Here is a 21,841-nt window from a genome sequence, read left to right as displayed (position 1 = left end):
CAACTGGATGAGTTTGGAGATAAGTATACATTGATTAAACTTACCAAAATGGATACCATAAACATATTCATCACCCCCAAAGGTGTCCTTCTCTCTTTGTTTGTAAAAAAAATTTTAATGGTAAGAACACTTACCTTAGGATCTACCCTCTTAGCAAATTTTTAAGAGTGTCATACAGTGTTATTAACTACAGCACTATGCTGTACAATAGGTCTCTAGGACTGACTTATGTTGTATAACTGAAACTTTGTATCACTTGGCAGTGCTGTGCTAGGTCACTCAGTCGCGTCCGACTCTTTGTGACCCCACAGACTGTAGCCCGCCAGACTCCTCTGTTCCTGGGGATTCTCCAGGCAAGAATACTGGAGTGCCATGTAATACATGTTTGCCATGCCCTCCTCTCAGGGATCTTCCTAATCCAGGGATTGAACCCAGGTCTCCTGCATGGTGGACAAATTCTTTACTGACTGAGCCACCAGGGAAGCCCAAGAATACTGGAGTGAGTAGCCTATCCCTTCTCCAGGAGATCTTCCCTACCCAGGAATCGAAGCAGGGTCTCCTGCATTGCAAGTGGATTCTAATGCCTCCTCATTTTCTCCTTAGCCCAACCCCTGGCACCCGCTATTCTTTTCTGCTTTTAAGAGTTTTATCTATTTTAGATTCCCCATATAAGTGATGGTATGTAGTGTTTCTTCTGTGTTTAGCTTATTTCATTTAGGATAGTGTCCATCAAGTTCATTCACACTGTTGCAAACAGTGGAATTTTTTCTTAAAGCTGAATAAAATTCCATTTGTATGTTTATACCACATCTTGTTTATTCATTCATCTATCATTAAATATTTAAGTTGCTTTTGCCTCTTGGCTATTGTGAATAATACTGCAAGGAACATGGGAATGCAGATGTCTCTTTGAGACCCTGGTTTCAGTTCCTTTGGATATGTACACAGAACTGGGATTACTGGATCATATGCTGCTGCTGCTAAGTCGCTTCAGTCGTGTCCGACTCTGTGTGACCCCATAGACGGCAGCCCACCAGGCTCCCCCGTCTCTGGGATTCTCCAGGCAAGAACACTGGAGTGGGTTGCCATTTCCTTCTCCAGTGCATGAAAATGAAAAGTGAAAGTGAAGTTGCTCAGTCGTGTCCAACTCTTAGCGACCCCATGGACTGCAGCCCACCAGGCTCCTCCGTCCATGGGATTTTCCAGGCAAGAGTACTGGAGTCGAGCGCCATTGCCTTCTCCAGCTGGATCATATAGTATCTCTGTTTTTGATTTCATGAGGAACCTCCATAATTTTCTATAGTGGCTGCACCAATTGACAGTTCCACCAGCAGTGCAGAAGGGTTCTCTTTCCTCCCCATCATCATCAGTGCTTGTTACTGCTTGTCTTTTTGATAGTAGTCATTCTGACAGGTGTGAGAGAATATCTCGTTGTGCTTTTGATTTACATTTCCCTGATAATTAGTTATGTTGAGTACTTTTTCATGTATTTCTTGGCCATTTTTATATCTTCTTTGGAGAAATGTCTGTTCAGTTCCTTTGCCCATTTTTAAATCAGGTGGTTTGGGGTTTTTTTGCAATTGTATTGTGAGGGTTCCATGACCTCTTACCAGATATATGGTTTGCAGATATTTTCTCATATTCTGTAGTTTGCTCTTTCACTTCATTGTTTCCTTTACAGTGCTAAAGCTTTTGGTCCGATGTAATCTCATTTGTCTATTTTTACTTTTGTTGCCTGTGCTTTTGGTATCATATCTAAGAAATGATTGCAAAAGGTTAATGTCTGGAAGCTTTTTTCCCATATTTTCTTCCAGGAGTTTTATTGTTTCAGGTCTAATATTTAAGCCTTAAATCTATTTTGAATTGATTTCTGTGTAAGGTATAAGATAGGGGTCCAGTTTCAATTCTGTAAGGTATAAGATAGGGGTCCAGTTTCAATTCTTTTTATGTGGTGATTTTCCCAACACTGTTTACTTAAGGGGCTTTCTATTTCCCATATATTCTTGGTCTCCTTGGCACCTCAGTTGACTGTAAGTGGGTTTATTTGTAGGCTCTCTGTTCAGTTCCATTGACCTGTATGAGTGTCACTTGTGCCATATTGTTTTGATTACCATAGCGTTGTTTGGATTGGCCAAGATGTTACAGAAAAACCCTAATGAACTTTTTGGTGAACCCAGTATATTTTTGAAAAACTCAGCAGTGGCCATAGGACTGGAAAAGGTCAGTTTTCATTCCAATCCCAAAGAAAGGCAATGCCAAAGAATGCTCAAACTACTGCACAATTGCACTCATCTTACACACTAGCAAAGTAATGCTCAAAATCCTCCAAGCCAGGCTTTAACAGTACGTGAACCGTGAACTTCCAGATGTTCAAGCTAGTTTTAGAAAAGGCAGAGGAACCAGAGATCAAATTGCCAACATCCGTTGGATCATTGAGAAAGCAAGAGAGTTCCAGAAAAACATATATTTCTTCTTTATTGACTATGCCAAAGTCTTTGACTGTGTGGATCACAATAAACCAGACCACCTGACCTGCCTCCTGAGAAATCTGTATGCAGGTCAAGAAGCAACAGTTACAACTGGACATGAAACACAGACTGGTTCCAAATAGAGAAAGGAATACGTCAAGGCTGTATATTGTCACCGTGCTTATTTAACTTATATGCAGAGTACATCATTAGAAATGCTGAGCTGGATGAAGCATAAGCTGGAATCAAGATTGCTGGGAGAAATATCAATAACCTCAGATATGCAGATGACACCATTCTTATGACAGAAAGTGAAGAGGAACTAAAGAGCCTCTTGATGAAAGTGAGAGAGGAGAGTGAAAAAGTTGTCTTAAAACTCAACATTCAGAAAACTAAGATCATGGCATCTGGTCCCATTACTTCATGGCAAAATGATGGGGAAATAGTGACAGACTTTATGTTCTTGGGCTCCAAAATCACTGCAGGTGGTGACTGTAGCCATGAAATTAAAAGACGCTTGCTCCTTGGAAGAAAAATTATGACCAACCTAGACAGCATATTAAAAAGCAGAGACATTACTTTGCCAACAAAGGTCCATCTAGTCAAGGCTATGGTTTTTCCAGTGGTAATGTATGGATGTGAGAGTTGGGCTATAAAGAAAGCTGAGTGCCAAAGAATTAATGCTTTTGAACTGTGGTGATAGAGAAGACTCTTGAGAGTCCCTTGGACTGCAAGGAGATCCAACCAGTCCATCCTAAAGGAAATCAGTCCTGAATATTCATTAGAAGGACTGATGCTGAAGCTGAAACTCCAATACTTTGGCCACCTGATGCAAAGAACAGACTCATTTGAAAAGACCCTGATGCTGGGAAAGATTGAGGGTGGGAGGAGAAGGGGACGATAGAAGATGAGATAGTTGTATGCCATCACCCACTCAATGGACATGAGTTTGAGTAAACTCCAGGAGTTGGTGATGGACAGGGAGGAGTGGAGAGCTACAGTCCATGGGGTCGCAAAAAGTTGGACACAACTGAGCAACTGAACTGAACTGAATAGTCTTTTTAATGATTTTAAGTAACAGTGGCACATGTGAAAATATTTAAAACTACATGGTATTTCTATTTTGGGGGTTAAACCCAAGTATTAATTGGGTATAGAATGAGTCCTCTGTTAATATATTCACGTAGTTTTTAGTTAGATAAAATGTATATGATATTTGTGAGATTATGTACCAGAATATTTTTAAACTTCTCCATTATGCAGGGCATTTACTTGGATCTTGGAAGTGCATGTACCTTTTGAAAGTATAAATTATATCAAACAAAATTTATTTGCTTAAGCTCTTGTCAAGTATACTGATGGTATTAATAGGCACATAATCACTGTGGGGAAAAAAAAGGTGTAGGAGATAACTCCATTGCTGTAGAGACCATAATCCCTTTCTTTGGATAATACAGAATACAGTATTATTCTTTGGATAATATTTAAATTAAAACACTTAAATACTAATAAACTTTGTAACCTATGAAAGGCCAAAGTAGCTAGTGCTCCTGCCTCTGCTCTTTTTGAATCTTCCTTATTTAATCTTCCAAAGGCAATTGACATACATCCAAAAGAAATGCCACAGTGAACCCGACGGACCTGGGGTAGCAGCGTTAACTACTGAGGAGCGAACTCGATGGGCTAAGGTTATAATTTACATTTTTCTTTTCTTTAGAGGTACAATTGACTTACAATTGACTTACAACATTATATTCAGGTATACACATAAGGATTCAGTATTTGTTTCTATTGAGAAATATCACAGTAAATCTAGTTAATGTCCGTCGCCATACAGAAAATTTAAAAATATTTTTCTTGTGATGAGAACTTTAAGATCTACTCTCTAGCAACTTTCAAATATGCAGTACAATATTATTAACTATAATTTAGACTTGGGGAGAGTATATACTTTTATTTTGTTTACATTTAAACTTCAAACACTCAGCTCAAGGACGTGCTGGCCCTTGGAAATAAAGACAAATGGACAGACGGCTTTAAGCTTTAAGCAGTTTTTAAATACATTGTACAATATTGAACAAGCAGAAAATCTAGGGGTGGCATAACTTTATGTGTGGTTAGTCACTCAGTCATTGACTTTTTGTGACCCCGTGAACTGTAGCCCACCAGGCTCCTCTGTTTATGGGATTCTCCAGGCAAGAATACTTGAGTGGGTAGCCATTTTCTTCTCCAGGGGACCTTCCCAACTGAGGAATCGAACCTGGGTCTCCTGACTTGCAGGCATTTTCTTTACTGTCTGAGCACCCAGGAAAGCAGGCATAATTTTATACCTTTATACATTTAGTAGCACAAATGTAGGGACTAGGCATGCTTTTGAAGAAGAAAACCTGTTCAGGACTCATCACAGAGGTCGTTGAATTTACACTTTTCTTGATGAACCTTTTCTCTAACTTTTCAAAAACCTGTTGAGCTTTTCTGACTATTTTATATTTAACTTGTAATATTTCATTTTTTCTTCTTGCCCTTTAGGCACGAGAATATTTGATTAGTCTTAATCCAGAGAACCTGACTATATTAGAAAAAATTCAGAGCAGTTTACTGGTATTTTGTTTAGATGATGACAGTCCACATGTTACACCAGAAGATTATTCTCAGGTATTCAACTATCTTGTTCTGTTATTTCTTTTTTTTTTAAAGAATTTATTTATTTTTGGCCGTGCTGGGTCTTTGTTGCTTTGCACAGGCTTTCTTTCCAGTTGTGGCAGGCGGGATGTACTCTGGTTGCTGTGTGTGGGCTTCTCATTGCACTGGCTTCTCTTGTTGTGGAGCACAGGCTCTAGGTGCACGAGCTTCAGTAGCTACCACTTAAGGGCCAGACCTCTGTCCCCTGTGTTGGCAGATGGGTTCTTAACTATGAGACCACCAGGAAAGTCCCTTGTTTTATTTCTTCCCACAGAGTTTTCTGGAGAACTCTTGTGTAAATTGAACATGAGAAGAATTTTTTTTTTTTTTAAAGAATCACTTTATTAAGTATAATTGACATGCAAAAAACTGTATATATTTAATGTATACAACTTAGTTTGAAGTATACACCTGTAAAACCACCTTGAAACATAATCGTGAAAACAATTGTTTCCTAGATTTTGGAAACATCTTTTATCTTAGAATGGGGTAGCTAAGAAAAGAAAGCACAAATACTAAGTCATACAATATAAATATTTGTGCAAGCTTTTAAAACCTTTTCTTAGCTACACATACACACATATTATAAGATTATACATAAATAAATAATGCTTTGTAAATCCTTGCCACATTGTTCAGCTCTGTTTAGAAAGAAAGAAAGTGAAGTCGCTCAGTTATGTCCGACTCTTTGCAACCCCATGGACTGTAGCCTCTGTCCATGGGGTTTTCTGGGCAAGAGCACTGGAATGGGTTGCCATTTCCTTCTCCAGAGGATCTTCCTGACTCAGGGATTGAACCTGGGTCTCCCACATTGTAGGTAGATGCTTTACCATCTGAGCGGCAAGGCTGTTTAGACAGATCTTATATGTTGTTTAAAGAAGTGTGAGTATTATTTGCTTGTCACATGCTTGTCACATGGCAGTGGTTCCCAACCTTTCCATTGATTATATATACAGAAAATTTGCATAAGGCATGGGGGAAAATGAGCTTTTCAAACCCAAGGTGACATGAAAATCTACCTATAGCCCACAGCAGTGGGCCTTGATACCTTAGCTGGTGAGGTCTGTCCTAAGAATCACAGAACTCTTGTGACTTATTTTATCATTTGGTTTTGTAGAACACACTGACGTTAGTGAGTTTAAGGATAATTGGGGTTTTATTTTTTTTTTCTGGGACATTACCATTTCCTGGGAAAAAAATAAAAGAGAAGCATTCGTATTTGTAGGAATCTCAGAATCTTTGCATCCATCAGTATTAAATGAGAGAAATAAATAATATTGGATTGAAAAATCTTGTAGCTTGGAAACAGTTTTTCCCTCGTTAGCTGCTTTTTTAAAAGTAGAATCAACAAGCTTGAAGAATATATTTTAATTAAATGTTGCTCAGTTGCTGCAATCTACAGTTAGACGTATTTAGATTGCTGCTCATTAAATACACACACATACGCTCACACACACAAGTATGTACATAATAGAAGTTTCACAAAACAGTAATTACTTTGACTATCTGTGATATACTCTGATATTTATGTTCTATTGTTATTCTTTTTGTAAAGATGTTTACAGTGATTTCCTGACTCACTACGGCCAAAACCTACCATTTGAGAAACTGGCTTAGTGGGATATGAATTCTTGAAATGTTTTCCTTGTAACTAGATTTTCATGACTAACCTTATCCATGCTTCTTATTCTATTAAAGTTGCAAACACCTTGTCCTTTCACTTTGATATTCTCTAAACATTCATGAATATTGTCCCATCCTCTTTTCTGGTAGAATTTCTTAGATTTTGAGTATTTAAATAGTCAGGACCTAAATTATTATTTCTTGAGAATAGCTATTATTTTATTAAATTTGGTTTACCTGAAGAGAGGAAAAGTGAGATCATGTGTGTTTGTGTATATTTAAGATACAAATACTTAAAAACCAATATTAAGATTCTTTTAATTTGAAATAATAAATTTATTTTAGGTTTCTGCAAAGATTCTTAATGGAGACCCAACAGTACGCTGGGGTGACAAATCTTATAACTTGATTGCCTTTTCTAATGGAGTATTTGGCAGTAATTGTGATGTAAGTAAACTACTGAAGTTACTTTTCCCTTTTACTCTTTTCAGTTAAATGAGTGGCAGTAATCTACAATAGTTAGGCTGTCCTGTGGCAGGATAATAAATCATTTTTTAGCTTTATGGCATTAGAGTAAAAATTTTAGTTATGAATTCTCAGTGAAAACAGTATAGGACAAGTTATTTTTGTCTGTAGTTAGGCTAACAGTTTGATGTGTGCCTGTAAAATGGAATTTGCATGTATCTTTATGTAGTAGAAGCTCTTTTAAAATCTGCTACTTGTTGAAAATTACAACACATTTAAAAAGATATAGCATTATGTATATGTTCTGTGCACAGAGAAATGTATGTAGCTATATTTGTACATTTACCTAGTAATTTTGTAACCTTGTTAAAAAAATGACACAGGATCTTTGGAACATTATTTACTTCTGGATATTAAAATATCTGGTACTGGATAGCATTTTTTTTTTTACATTCTTTATAAAATATATATATACACACACACAACTTGTTTTCTCTTTTGTTCTCCTATGGTTGTCTTTATCATCTCTACCCTGCCATTTTCTGATGGACATTCAGGAAGTCTATGAACCAAGAAAATGAAGAAATCAACCTAAGTCAGGATTGCAATCTATATTTATAATCTTGTTATGTAACTTTTCATAAAGTATGTGACTTGGTATAAAGTAGTATGAGATAGATTTTTTTGTTTGTTTGTGTTTGGGGGCTTTCCTCCCAAAGATTTAGTGACTGTAAAATACTAAAAAGACCTGTAATGTTGATCTGGGTTCAGTAGTTGTATTAATCAGTAATTTTTTTCAGTTTTAGGTGATAGAAACCTAAATCAAACTGTTATTACCTTACAGAGGTATTTATGGCATGGGATACAGCTAAATTTGGGTTAGGCTGACTTCCAGTGTCCAAATGCTTTCATTAGAAAATTCTACATTTTTTGGCATCACTTTCCTAGCCTCAGCTTTATTTTTATGTAGAAGGTACCACGTGATGGTTTTACCTACAGTCTCATGTTTTCACAGCTCTCCTAGTAGGTTATTGTTCTCCATGGAAATAGCCAGCTTTTTTTTTTTTTTTTTAACCCCTCTGGTTCCAGCAAAAGACCTGAGAATAATGCTCGTTGGTTGTATCAGCCTGTGTGAATCTTGTGCATGTTCCAGGGAGTCCACCTGGCCTGGGTCACATGCCAAACCTTGGGACCCACTAGTAGAATCACTCACTCATTCAAACCACCACAGAGATGTGCGCTGGTTGCCTAAAGAAAAATAAAGTAGTTGTTACTGCCAAAGAAGGTGGAGTGGTTGATATGCAGGTAACAGAATGTCTGTTAACAGTTGTCTTTCTTCTTCCTTAAGAGTCCCCTGTTGACAAAAGATTTCTTGTTAATTGCCTCAGCTTTTTTCTCTTTGGCTCCTTGTTTGATTCTTCTTAACCACCTCAGTCTGGTTGATAGCCTCACTGTTCCCTGGAAACTGTGCTTTGTAAAGTAGTTAACAACCTTCTGGCTTCTTCCTTCCATCTCTCCTTGACTTGTCGGATGCAGAGGATGTCCCTCTTTTTCATGCTCATCTCACATTGCCTTCATCCTCCTAACAGTCTCTTCCTGTCTCCACATTCTAAAACTGAGCTTAATATTATTCATAACCATTTTTCCCCTCTGCCTGCTCTCTCTTCTGGTTTGTTTGCATTTATATTTTTCTAGTGTTTACTTGGTACTTTCATTTTAAGAGTTTTGTTTCACTGTGTGTTAAATTGTCCAAATCGAGTGTTACATTGTTATGTAAGGGTCAAGTTACTCCCGTCATCAAGAGTTTATCTTCTTGCTTTCCTCCCTCACTCCCAGCCACCTAAAATTACCACCTTGTACTACTTTGATTTTTACTGATGGCAGCAATATCCTGCGGTTTGCTCAAATTCAGGAGAAGGTAATTTTAATCATATTTTCTATTTTGGGATGAAAATATTGGTCTTATAATGAGCACGTGTCTTTGTACAACTGAGATGCTTTCTTTCAGTAAAGTGTGTGGACACATTTTATGTGTATGCATTATCCCCCATATATTTATAAAATTGATCTGATGGTCTTCACTAGATAATAGGCTTTCAAAATTCCATGTAGGTTACTCTTGCAACCCAAGATGATTACTGAAAATACTATTTAACCTAATATAAAACATTATTACTAAAGCATATATACTGTAAAGTTAACTTGCTCTTAATCTAGAGTCATGTTGCTGCTCTCTTATGTTGGTACTAGAATATGTGGTTTGGACTACATAATCACATTTCCCTCTCTGGATTTAAAATCCTGGCTTCAACTGTTTTGTCTTCTCTTTGTTAGAGGGTTTTGTGGAGATCGTGTTTGTTGTTGTTCAGTTGCTCAGTCATGTCCAACTCTTTGCAACCCCATGGACTATAGCATGCGAGGCTTCCCTGTCCTTCACTCTCTCCCAGAGTTTGCTCAAACTCATGTCCATTGAATCAGTGATGCCATCCAACCATATCATCCTCTGTCACCCCCTTCTCCTCCTGCCCTCAGTCTTTCCCAGCATCAGGGTATTTTCCAGTGAGTCAGCTCTTTGCATCAGGTAGCCAAAGTATTGGCACTTCAATATTGCTCTTCTTACTGGCTGCATTTTAACACTATTGTCTCAGTGAAATAATATATGCAATGTCTGTGAAAATTCGTTGTAAAGCTACAGAATACTGTGCAGTTGTGAGATGCAGTTAGAAAAGGGTTTGTCCATGACCGGTGAGTCTTGTTACCTGTGCTGTCACTGGCAGCTCCATCTGCTTTTTTACAGTGCTCTCACCATTCCTTAACATTTTACCATTGTATAGGTATATGTGTATACCTCTTTTTTTTATTTTATTTTATTTTTGAACTTTGCATAATTGTATTAGTTTTGCCAAATATCAAAGTTAATCCGCCACAGGTATACATGTGTTCCCCATCCTGAACCCTATGTGTTCACCCTGAACCTCTTTTAACTTCCAGTACAAATAGCAATTGTTTTCTCTTTATGATTCATATTTACTTTACATCCCTTCCCATTACTTCAAGAGCCCTGATTAGGTGCTTCTGACTTTAAATATTTGTTCTTTCTCAGAAAATAAAATACATCAATTACTTACTATACTGTAGAATATCCCTATCGTTATCATTATGAGTTGAGGCATATGAGAATTCTGCTCTTGTGTGTTAAGAGTGGGGCAAAAATGAAAATAAAATACTGGGTCAAGTCTTAACTTACATAAAGTATTCAAAATCTTGTATGGTTTCATTTTAGCATGCTCCTTTTGATGCAATGGTTCTGGTAAAAGTCTGCTATTATGTTGATGAGAACATTCTTGAGAATGAAGGAAGATGGAAGGTATGTTAGAAAAAATGATTTCCTCCCTTTTCGCCTCATATTTTTATAGATACAGTATTTTTAAGTTTTCCGTATTTTCAGGGCTCAGAAAAAGTACGGGATATACCGGTTCCAGAGGAGCTTGTTTTCACTGTGGATGAAAAAGTATTAAATGACATCAACCAAGCTAAGGCCCAGTATTTCAAGCAGGTAGATTTTTCACTTTTCTCTTTGATAGTTAATACTTTATCTTTTAACTACTGTGTATGAATATTTGGCTATCATCCACATATGATGGCATAAAACATTCAGAAGTTATAGCTTTTAATACCTTTATTTCTGTTTTATTCATTTAATGCTAATGATAATTTGGTTATCTTTGGGGGTATTCTCCTTGGGTATATGTTCACTCTTCCCATTTAATTCTGTTTGTTAGGTGTCCGATCTCCAGCTTGTGGTATATGCCTTTACGTCTTTTGGCAAAAAGCTAACCAAGGAGAAGCAGCTTCACCCTGATACATTTATTCAGCTGGCACTTCAGTTGGCCTATTACAGACTTCATGGACGGTGAGGACCAATCCTTCTCCATTTTCAGAGTCTAGAGGCCGAAGGGGATATCTCTACTCTAGCTGTTCTACTGTAACTCCCCAGTGTTTCCTCTGAGGTTTTTTCCCCACTTGGCACTGTGCCTTAATTTGTACTTTCATCAGCAGTGTTGTTAGGTTTCCGTCTGTGACGCTTTGACAGTCTTTCCTTGTTTTTCATTACCTTGATACTTTTGAAGTACCTGTTCTCATCTTACAGAGGTTTGCCATGCTTTGAAATTCAGATCACTTGGTTTTCTTGAAGCCTGTTTTCAAATGGGTTCATGAAAAGATACAGTTTTATGGAATCTAGTCTTTACTCATTTTTAGGATAAGAGAGATGGTATTTTGTGACTTTCTACATCCTAAGCAGAAGTGGAAGTGTCTTGATCTTTTTAAAATTTTATCTGAGAATATGTACTTTATGTTTTTAAAATTTATTTATCTTTGGTTGAGCTGGGTGTTCATTGTTGTGCATGGGCTCTCTTTAGCTGCACAGAGCGGCAGCTACTCTTCGTTGCTGTCCATGGACTTTTTTTTTTATTTTTTAACTTTACAATATTGTATTGGTTTTGCCATATATCAACATGAATCCGCCACAGGTATACATGTGTTCCCCATCGTGAACCCTCCTCCCTCCTCCCTCCCCATACCATCCCTCTGGGTCATCCCAGTGCACCAGCCCCAAGCATCCAGTATCGTGCATCGAGCCTGGACTGGCGACTCATTTCATATATGATATTATACATGTTTCAATGCCATTCTCCCAAATCATCCCACCCTCTCCCTCTCCCACAGTGTCCAAAAAACTGTTCTATACATCAGTGTCTCTTTTGCTGCCTCGTATACAGGGTTATTGTTACCATCTTTCTAAATTCCATATATATGTGTTAGTATACTATTTGTATTGGTGTTTTTCTTTCTGGCTCACTTCACTCTGTATAATAGGCTCCAGTTTCATCCACCTCATTAGAACTGATTCAAATGTATTCTTTTTAATGGCTGAGTAATACTCCATTGTGTATATGTACCACAGCTTTCTTATCCATTCATCTGCTGATGGACATCTAGGTTGCTTCCATGTCCTGGCTATGATAAACAGTGCTGCAATGAACATTGGGGTACACGTGTCTCTTTCCCTTCTGGTTTCCTCGGTGTGTATGCCCAGCAGTGGGATTGCTGGGTCATAAGGCAGTTCTATTTCCAGTTTTTTAAGGAATCCCCACACTGTTCTCCATAGTGGCTGTACTAGTTTGCATTCCCACCAACAGTGTAAGAGGGTTCCCTTTTCTCCACACCCTCTCCAGCATTTATTGCTTGTAGACTTGGATCGCAGCCATTCTGACTGGTGTGAAATGGTACCTCATAGTGGTTTTGATTTGCATTTCTCTGATAATGAGTGATGTTGAGCATCTTTTCATGTGTTTGTTAGCCATCTGTATGTCTTCTGTGGAGAAATGTCTATTTAGTTCTTTGGCCCATGTTTTGATTGGGTCATTTATTTTTCTGGAATTGAGCTACAGGAGTTGCTTGTATATTTTTGAGATTAGTTGTTTGTCAGTTGCTTCATTTGCTATTATTTTCTCCCATTCTGAAGTTTGTCTTTTCACCTTGCTTATAGTTTCCTTTGATGTGCCGAAGCTTTTAAGTTTAATTAGGTCCCATTTGTTTATTTTTGCTTTCATTTCCAATATTCTGGGAGGTGGGTCATAGAGGATCCTGCTGTGATGTATGTCAGAGAGTGTTTTGCCTATGTTCTCCTCTAGGAGTTTTATAGTTTCTGGTCTTACGTTTAGATCTCTAATCCATTTTGAGTTTATTTTTGTGTATGGTGTTAGAAAGTGTTCTAGTTTCATTCTTTTACACGTGGTTGACCAGTTTTCCCAGCACCGCTTGTTAAAGAGATTGTCTTTAATCCATTGTATATTCTTGCCTCCTTTGTCAAAGATAAGGTGTCCATATGTGCGTGGATTTATCTCTGGGCTTTCTATTTTGTTCCATTGATCTATATTTCTGTCTTTGTGCCCATACCACACTGTCTTGATGAGTGTGGCTTTGTAGTAGAGCCTAAAGTCAGGCAGGTTGATTCCTCCAGTTCCATTCTTCTTTCTCAAGATCGCTTTGGCTATTTGAGGTTTTTTGTATTTCCATACAAATTGTGAAATTATTTGTTCTAGCTCTGTGAAGAATACCATTGGTAGCTTGATAGGAATTGCATTGAATCTATAAATTGCTTTGGGTAGTATACTCATTTTCACTATATTGATTCTTCCAATCCATGAACATGGTATATTCCTCCATCTATTAGTATCCTTTTTGATTTATTTCACCAGTGTTTTATAATTTTCTATATATAGGTCTTTAGTTTCTTTAGGTAGATATATTCCTAAGTATTTTCTTCTTTTCATTGCAACGGTGAATGGAATTGCTTCCTTAATTTCTCTTTCTATTTTCTCATTATTAGTATATAGGAATGCAAGGGATTTCTGTGTGTTGATTTTATATCCTGTAACTTTACTATATTCATTGATTAGTTCTAGTAATTTTCTGGTGGAGTCTTTAGGGTTTTCTATGTAGAGGATCATTCATCTGCAAACAGTGAGAGTTTTACTTCTTCTTTTCCAATTTGGATTCCTTTTATTTCTTTTTCTGCTCTGATTGCTGTGGCCAAAACTTCCAAAACTATGTTGAATAGTAGTGGTGAGAGTGGGCACCCTTGTCTTGTTCCTGACTTTAGGGGAAATGCTGTCAGTTTTTCACCATTGAGGATAATGTTTGCTGTGGGTTTGTCATATATAGCTTTTATTATGTTGAGGTATTTTCCTTCTATTCCTGCTTTCTGGAGAGTTTTTTTATCATAAATGGATGTTGTATTTTGTCAAAGGCTTTCTCTGCATCTATTGAGATAATCATAGGGTTTTTATTTTTCAATTTGTTAATGTGGTGTATTACATTGATTGATTTGTGGATATTGAAGAATCTTTGCATCCCTGGGATAAACCCACTTGGTCATGGTGTATGATCTTTTTAATGTGTTGTTGGATTCTGATTGCTAGAATTTTGTTAAGGATTTTTGCATCTATGTTCATCAGTGATATTGGCCTGTAGTTTTCTTTTTTTGTGGCATCTTTGTCAGGTTTTGATATTAGGGTGATGGTGGCCTCGTAGAATGAGTTTGGAAGTTTACCTTCCTCTGAAATTTTTGGAAGAGTTTGAGTAGGATAGGTGTTAGCTCTTCTCTAAATTTTTGGTAGAATTCAGCTGTGAAGCCATCTGGACCTGGGCTTTTGTTTGCTGGAAGATTTCTGATTACAGTTTCAATTTGCCATGCTTGTGATGGGTCTGTTAAGATTTTCTGTTTCTTCCTGGTCCAGTTTTGGAAAGTTGTAATTTTCTAAGAATTTGTCCATTTCTTCCACGTTGTCCATTTTATTGGCATATAATTGCTGATAATAGTCTCTTATGATCCTTTGTATTTCTGTGTTGTCTGTTGTGATCTCTCCATTTTCATTTCTAATTTTATTGATTTGATTTTTCTCCCTTTGTTTCTTGATGAGTCTGGCTAATGGTTTGTCAATTTTATTTATCCTTTCAAAGAACCAGCTTTTGGCTTTGTTGACTTTTGCTATGGTCTCTTTTGTTCCTTTTGCATTTATTTCTGCCCTAATTTTTAAGATTTCTTTCCTTCTACTAACCCTGGGGTTCTTCATTTCTTTCTTTTCTAGTTGCTTTAGGTGTAGAGTTAGGTTATTTATTTGACTTTTTTCTTGTTTCTTGAGGTATGCCTGTATTGCTACGAACTTTCCCCTTAGGACTGCTTTTACAGTGTCCCATAGGTTTTGGGTTGTTGTGTTTTCATTTTCATTTGTTTCTATGGAAATTTTGATTTCTTTTTTGATTTCTTCTGTGATTTGTTGGTTATTCAGCAGCGTGTTGTTCAGCCTCCATATGTTGGAATTTTTAATAATTTTTCTCCCATAATTGAGATCTAATCTTACTGCATTGTGGTCAGAAAAGATGCTTGGAATGATTTCAATTTTTTTGAATTTACCAAGGCTAGATTTATGGCCCAGGATGTGATCTGTCCTGGAGAAGGTTCCGTGTCTGCTTGAGAAAAAGGTGAAATTCATTGTTTTGGGGTGAAATGTCCTGTAGATATCAATTAGGTCTAACTGGTCTATTGTATCGTTTAACGTTTGTGTTTCCTTGTTAATTTTCTGTTTAGTTGATCTATCCATAGGTGTGAGTGGGGTATTAAAGTCTCCCACTATTATTGTGTTATTGTTAATTTCCCCTTTCATACTTGTTAGCATTTGTCTTACATATTGCAGTGCTATTATGTTGGGTGCATATATATTTATAAATTGTTATATCTTCTTCTTGGATTGATCCTTTGATCATTATGTAGTGACTTTCTTTGTCTCTTTTCACAGCCTTTGTTTTAAAGTCTATTTTATCTGATATGAGTATTGCTACTCCTGCTTTCTTTTGGTCCCTATTTGCATGGAAAATCTTTTTCCAGCCCTTCACTTTCAGTCTTTATGTGTCCCCTGTTTTGAGGTGGGTCTCTTGTAGACAACATATATAGGGGTCTTGTTTTTGTATCCATTCAGCCAGTCTTTGTCTTTTGGTTGGGGCATTCAACCCATTTACGTTTAAAGTAATTATTGATAAATATGATCCCGTTGCCATTTACTTTATTGTTTTGGGTTTGAGTTTATACACCCTTTTTGTGTTTCCTGTCTAGAGAATATCCTTTAGTATTTGTTGGAGAGCTAGTTTGGTGGTGCTGAATTCTCTCAGCTTTTGCTTGTCTGTAAAGCTTTTGATTTCTCCTTCATATATGAATGAGATCCTTGCTGGGTACAGTAATCTGGGCTGTAGGCTTTTTTCTTTCATCACTTTAAGTATGTCTTGCCATTCCCTCCTGGCTTGAAGAGTTTCTATTGAAAGATCAGCTGTTATCCTTATGGGAATTCCCTTGTGTGATATTTGTTGTTTTTTCCCTTGCTGCTTTTAATATTTGTTCTTTGTGTTTGATCTTTGTTAATTTGATTAATATGTGTCTTGGGGTGTTTCGCCTTGGGTGTATCCTGTTTGGGACTCTCTGGGTTTCTTGGACTTGGGTGATTATTTCCTTCCCCATTTTAGGGAAGTTTTCAACTATTATCTCAAGTATTTTCTCATGGTCTTTCTTTTTGTTGTCTTCTTCTGGGACTCCTATGATTCGAATGTTGTAGCATTTAATATTGTCCTGGAGGTCTCTGAGATTGTCCTCATTTAATTCGTTTTTCATTTTTCCTCTCTGATTCATTTATTTCTACCATTCTATCTTCTAATTCACTAATCCTATCTTCTGCCTCTGTTATTCTACCATTTGTTGCCTCCAAAGTGTTTTTGATCTCATTTATTGCATTATTTATTATATATTGACTCTTTTTTATTTCTTCTAGGTCCTTGTTAAACCTTTCTCGCATCTTCTCAATCCTTGTCTCCAGGCTATTTATCTGTGATTCCATTTTGATTTCAAGATTTTGGATCATTTTCACTATCATTATTTGGAATTCTTTATCAGGTAGATTCCCTATCTCTTCCTCTTTTGTTTGGTTTGGGGGGCATTTATCCTGTTCCTTTACCTGCTGGGTATTCCTCTGTCTCTTCATCTTGTTTATATTGCTGAGTTTGGGGTGTCCTTTCTGTATTCTGGCAGTTTGTGGAGTTCTCTTTATTGTGGCGTTTCCTCACTGTGGGTGGGTTTGTACAGGTGGCTTGTCAAGGTTTCTTGGTTAGGGAAGCTTGTGTCGGTGTTCTGGTGGGTGGAGCTGGATTTCTTCTCTCTGGAGTGCAATGAAGTGTCCAGTAATGAGTTATGAGATGTCTATGGTTTTGTAGTAACTTTGGGCAGCCTGTATCTTGAAGCTCAGGGCTGTGTTCCTGTGTTGCTGGAGAATTTGCATGGTATGTCTTGCTCTGGAACTTGTTGGCCCTTGGGTGGTGCTTGGTTTCAGTGTAGGTATGGAGGCGTTTGATGAGCTCCTGTCAATTAATGTTCCCTGGAGTCAGGAGTTCCCTGGAGTCAGGGTTTGGACTTAAGCCTCCTGCTTCCGGTTTTCAGTCTTATTTTTACAGTAGTCTCAAAACTTCTCCTTCTATGCAGCACCATTGATAAAACATCTAGGTTAAAGATGAAAAGTTTCTCCACAGTGAGGGACACCCAGAGAGGTTCACAGAATTACATGGAGAAGAGAAGAGGGAGGAGGGAGTTAGAGGTGACCCGAATGAGATGAGGTGGAATCAGTAGAGGAGAGAGCAGGCTAGCGTGTAATCACTTCCTTACGTGCACTCCACAACTGGACCGCTCAGAGATGTTCACGGAGTTATACAGAGAAGAGAAGAGGGAGGAAGGATACAGAGGTGGCCAGGAGGATAAAAGAGGGGAATGAAAAGGAGAGAGACAGATCCAGCCAGTAATCAGTTCCCTAAGTGTTCTCCACCATCTGGAACACACAGAAATTCACAAAGTTGGGTAGAGCAGAGAGGGGTTAGGGAGGAGACACAGGCGACCGGTGGAGAAAAAGGAGAGTCCAAAGGGGGAGAGAGCAGTCAAGCCAGTAATCTCGCTCCCAAGTAAAAATGGATACTGAAGATTGGGTTCTTAAAGGTACAAAATTGATAACAAATACCAAAAAGCAAAAATTAAAAATCTAGAGTAGAGTTTGGAATTTTGAAAATACAATGTTAAAGAAAAGAAGAAGAAGAAGAAAGAGAAAAAGAAAAAAAAAACAAAGTCACAAAAATTATAAAAAAAATATAGGTACAAAATTGATAACAAATACCAAAAAGAAAAAATTAAAAATCTAGAGTAGAGTTTGGAATTTCAAAAATACAATGTTAAAGAAGAAAAAAAAAAAGAGGAAAAAAAAAAGTCACAAAAATTATTAAAAAAATATATATGAAGTTTGCTTTTTAAAAAATAGGGTCTTTTTTTTTGCAAAGTAATAGTGGGTTATAAAAGTGAAAATTAAAGGAGTAATAGAGGACTTAAAATTTTTTAAAAATTAAAAAAAAAAAAAATGGTCGTAAAAATAGTAAAAATATATCTAGGACTTTCTCTGGTGGTGTTGTGGGCAGTGTGAGTGGGGTCAGTTCATTTTCGGCTAGTTCCTTGGTCCGGCTTATATTTCTCAAGATCTATAGGGCCCTTCCTGTGTAGTTGGTACTAATGACAGGGTTTTAATCTATTGCACCTGTTGCTTCCCAGGGGGTTCCCTCTGTTTTAGCTTCTTGTGTTTGCTGGTCTCTTCAGTGTCTGATTTCCACCCTGACACAAAGGGGGCGGTGGTGGACACTTTTTTTTTTTTTTTCTTTAGGCTCACTTGTTCAGTCGCGCTGTGGGGAGGGAGGGACGCTGCAAAGAAATAACACTGGCGTGTGCTCGCAGTGCCTCAGCCACACTGGGTTTGCCCTCGCTCACGGCGCGTGTGCCCTTCCTGCCCACACTGCTCAGGCTCTAGGTTGCTCCCCCGGGAACCGTCCAAGGGCAGCCCTGGGCTGCATGCACCTCCCAGGTCTAAGCCGCTCAGGTTCAGGCGCTCGGGTAGTCCTCAGAGGCACAGACTCAGTTGGGCCTGCGTTTTGTGCCCTTCCCAGGTCCGAGCAGCTCAGGTAATGAGGTGTTTGGTGAGCGCAGTCGCTGCGACTTATCGCCTCCCCCATCCCTGCCGCTTAGTTTTCTGGGTGTACAACCGGCACACATTCTCAGGTGAATGTTGACCGTCCAGAACCCCAAGAAGTCTTAGTTAGCAAAGAAGCCTGCTTACAGTTTTGTAGATCATGTCTCTCTGGGGCTGCGATTGCCCCCTTCCAACTCTGGCTGCCTGTCACCAGAGGGGGATGGTCTGCAGCCGGCTATCTCTGTTCAGTCCTTTGTTCCGTGCGCGGGCCTGGCGGTGTCTTAGGTTAGGGCTGGCTTTTCCCGTGGTAGTTATCCCACCGTCTGGTTTGCTAGCCCAAGTTAGTTCGCTCAGATAGCGCTCAGGGCATTCAGGCCAGGTCCTTATTCTAAGTGATGCAGCTCGCGCCTCCCTGCCCAGCCCCCACTTGCTAGTGGCGGGTGCAGGCGTCTGCGCTGCTTCTGTGCTGGGGGAGTTACCGCTGGGCTCGTAATCTGTGGGTTTTAATTATTTATTTATTTTTCCTCCCTGTTATGTTGCCCTCTGTGCTTCCAAGGCTCTCCACAGACTCGGCAGTGAGTGTTTCCTGGTGTTTGGAAACTTCTCTCTTTTTAAGACTCCCTTCCCAGAATGGAGCTCCATCCCTCCCTCTTTTGTCTCTTTTTTTGTCTTTTATATTTTTTCCTATCTCCTTTCCAAGACAATGGGCTGCTTTTCTGGGTGCCTGATGTCCTCTGCCGGCATTCAGAAGTTGTTTTGTGCAATTTACTCAGCGTTTAAATGTTCTTTTGATGAATTTGTGGGGGAGAAAGTAGTCTCCCTTCCTACTCCTCCGTCATCTTCGCTCCTCCCCTTGTCCACAGACGTCTCATTGCACGGGCTTCTCTAGTTTTCAGTGTACATGTCTTTTTGTCTCCTTGGGTAAACTTAGTCCTAAGTGTTCTTTATGATGCTATTGTAAATTGTTTTCTTGATTTACTTTTCAGATTACTTATTGCTAGTGTATAGAAATGCAAGTGATGTTTGCATGTTGACTTCATACCGTGAAAAAACTGAATTCATTTATTAGCTCCAACAATTTTTTTGTAGATTCTTTAGCATTTTCCATGTGTAAGACCAGGTATCTGTGAATAGAGATAGCTTCAGTTTTTCCTTTCTGATTTGGATGCCTTTTATTTCTTTCTTTATAGCCAGAACAGCCAGTACTATGTTGAATAGAATTGGCAGAAGCAGGCATCCTTATCTTATTATTAATCTTAGCTGGGAAATTTTTGGTTTTCCACCACTGAGTATCATGTTAACTGTGGGTTTTTCATAAGTCTTTATCATATTGAGGAAATTCCTTTGTTCACTTTTTATTATGGGAGAGTACGAGATTTTATAAAAAGCTGTTGCTGTATCAATTGTGATTATCATGTAGGTCTTTTTCTTCATTCTGTTAATGTAGTGTATTACATTGATTTCCTATGTTGCACCATCCTTGCATTACTGGGATAAATCCTACTTGGTCATGGTGTACAGTGAGATCCCTACATACAAATGAGTTCTGTTCTGAGTGCTCATTTGTGAGTCCGGTTTGTTAGTAACACCAACAAAGTTAGCCTAGGTACCCAACTAACATAGTCAACTGTATAGTACTGTACTGTAGTAGGTTTATATATTTCACACAAATAATATATAAAAAACAAACACAAAAAATAAAACGTTTAATCTTACGGTACCTTGAAGAATACAGTAGTACAGTACAACAGCTGGCATATGGAGGCTGGCATTGAGTGAACAAGAAGAATTACTGACTGGAGGAGGCAGAGATGGGGAGATGGTGGAGCTGAAGGTTCATCAGCAATAGGAGACGGAGGGCAGTTTGAACGACCACTTGCAGAGGATGCATGCTCATGACAGTGTACACCAGACACGTGAACTAACTTACATGATTGATGTGAACACACGTTCACATCTTTGAAAGTTGGCACCTTGAAGGTTCATATGTAGGAGACTTACTGTATCATCCTTTTAATCTGCTGTTAAATTCAATTTTCTAGTAAATTGGAGAGGATTTTTGCATCTATTCCCTGATGGCTCAGCATGTAAACAGTCCACCTGCAATGCAGGAGACATAGGAGACATGGGTTTGATCCCTTGGTCAGGAAGATCCTCTGGAGGAGGAAATGGCAATCTACTCCAGTATTCTTGCCTAGAGAATCCCATAGACATAGGAGCCTGGCAGGCTGCAGTTCATGGGGTCACAAAGAGTCAGATGTGACTGAGTGATAATATTTGGATTTCGGACATAAGGAATATCAGTCTGTAGTGTCTATTCTTACAGTGTTTTTGCCTAATTTTGGTATCAGGGTAATGCTGGTCTCATTTTATGAGTAAGGAAATGATCCCTCCTCTCTAGTGTTTTTGGAAGGATTTGAGAAGGATTAGTGGTTGATTTTTTTTTAATTTAGAATTCATCAGTAAAGCCATCTGATCCAGAACTTAACTTTGTAGGGAGGTTTCTGATTGCTGATTCATCTCATTACTTGTTACACGTCCAGTCGTATTTCTATTTTCTCTTGAGTTAGATTTGGTCATTTGTGTATTCCTCAGAATTTGTCTGTGGCTCAGACGGTAAAGTGTCTGCCTGCAATGCGGGAGACCTGGGTTTAATTCCTGGGTTGGGAAGATCCCCTGGAGAAGGAAATGGCAATTCACTCCAGCACTCTTGCCTGAAAAATCCCATGGACAGAAGAGCCTGATAGGCTACAGTCCATGGGGTCACAAACAGTTGGACACGACTGAGCGACTTCACTTTACTTCATCCAGTTTATTGTAAATGGTTGTTCAAAATGTTCTCTTGTGGTGCTTTTTTTATTTCTGTAAAGTCAGTAGTGATGCCCTCTGTTTCATAGTTTATTGTAATAATTGATGTCTTCTCCCTTTTTTCTAGTCAGTACAGCTAAAAGCTTGTCAATTTGGTTTATCTTTACAAAGAATCAACTTTTGGTTTAGTTC

General features: G+C 38.3%; 1 protein-coding gene across 3 annotated transcripts in view; it reads left to right on the top strand.

The window, feature by feature from the left end:
• CROT (carnitine O-octanoyltransferase) overlaps positions 1–21,841 on the top strand; it is a 61,374-nt gene that overhangs the window by 26,245 nt on the left and 13,288 nt on the right. For all 3 annotated transcript variants that reach the window (XM_024990439.2, XM_024990440.2, NM_177494.2), the window contains 6 exon segments: positions 4,063–4,156; positions 4,998–5,123; positions 7,119–7,220; positions 10,522–10,605; positions 10,687–10,794; positions 11,021–11,151. In XM_024990439.2, coding sequence (XP_024846207.1) covers positions 4,063–4,156; positions 4,998–5,123; positions 7,119–7,220; positions 10,522–10,605; positions 10,687–10,794; positions 11,021–11,151 — 645 coding nt within the window.

Source organism: Bos taurus, chromosome 4 (assembly GCF_002263795.3).
Source record: "Bos taurus isolate L1 Dominette 01449 registration number 42190680 breed Hereford chromosome 4, ARS-UCD2.0, whole genome shotgun sequence".
NCBI lineage: Eukaryota > Metazoa > Chordata > Mammalia > Artiodactyla > Bovidae > Bos > Bos taurus.
This window is presented reverse-complemented; position numbering and strand designations above follow the sequence as displayed.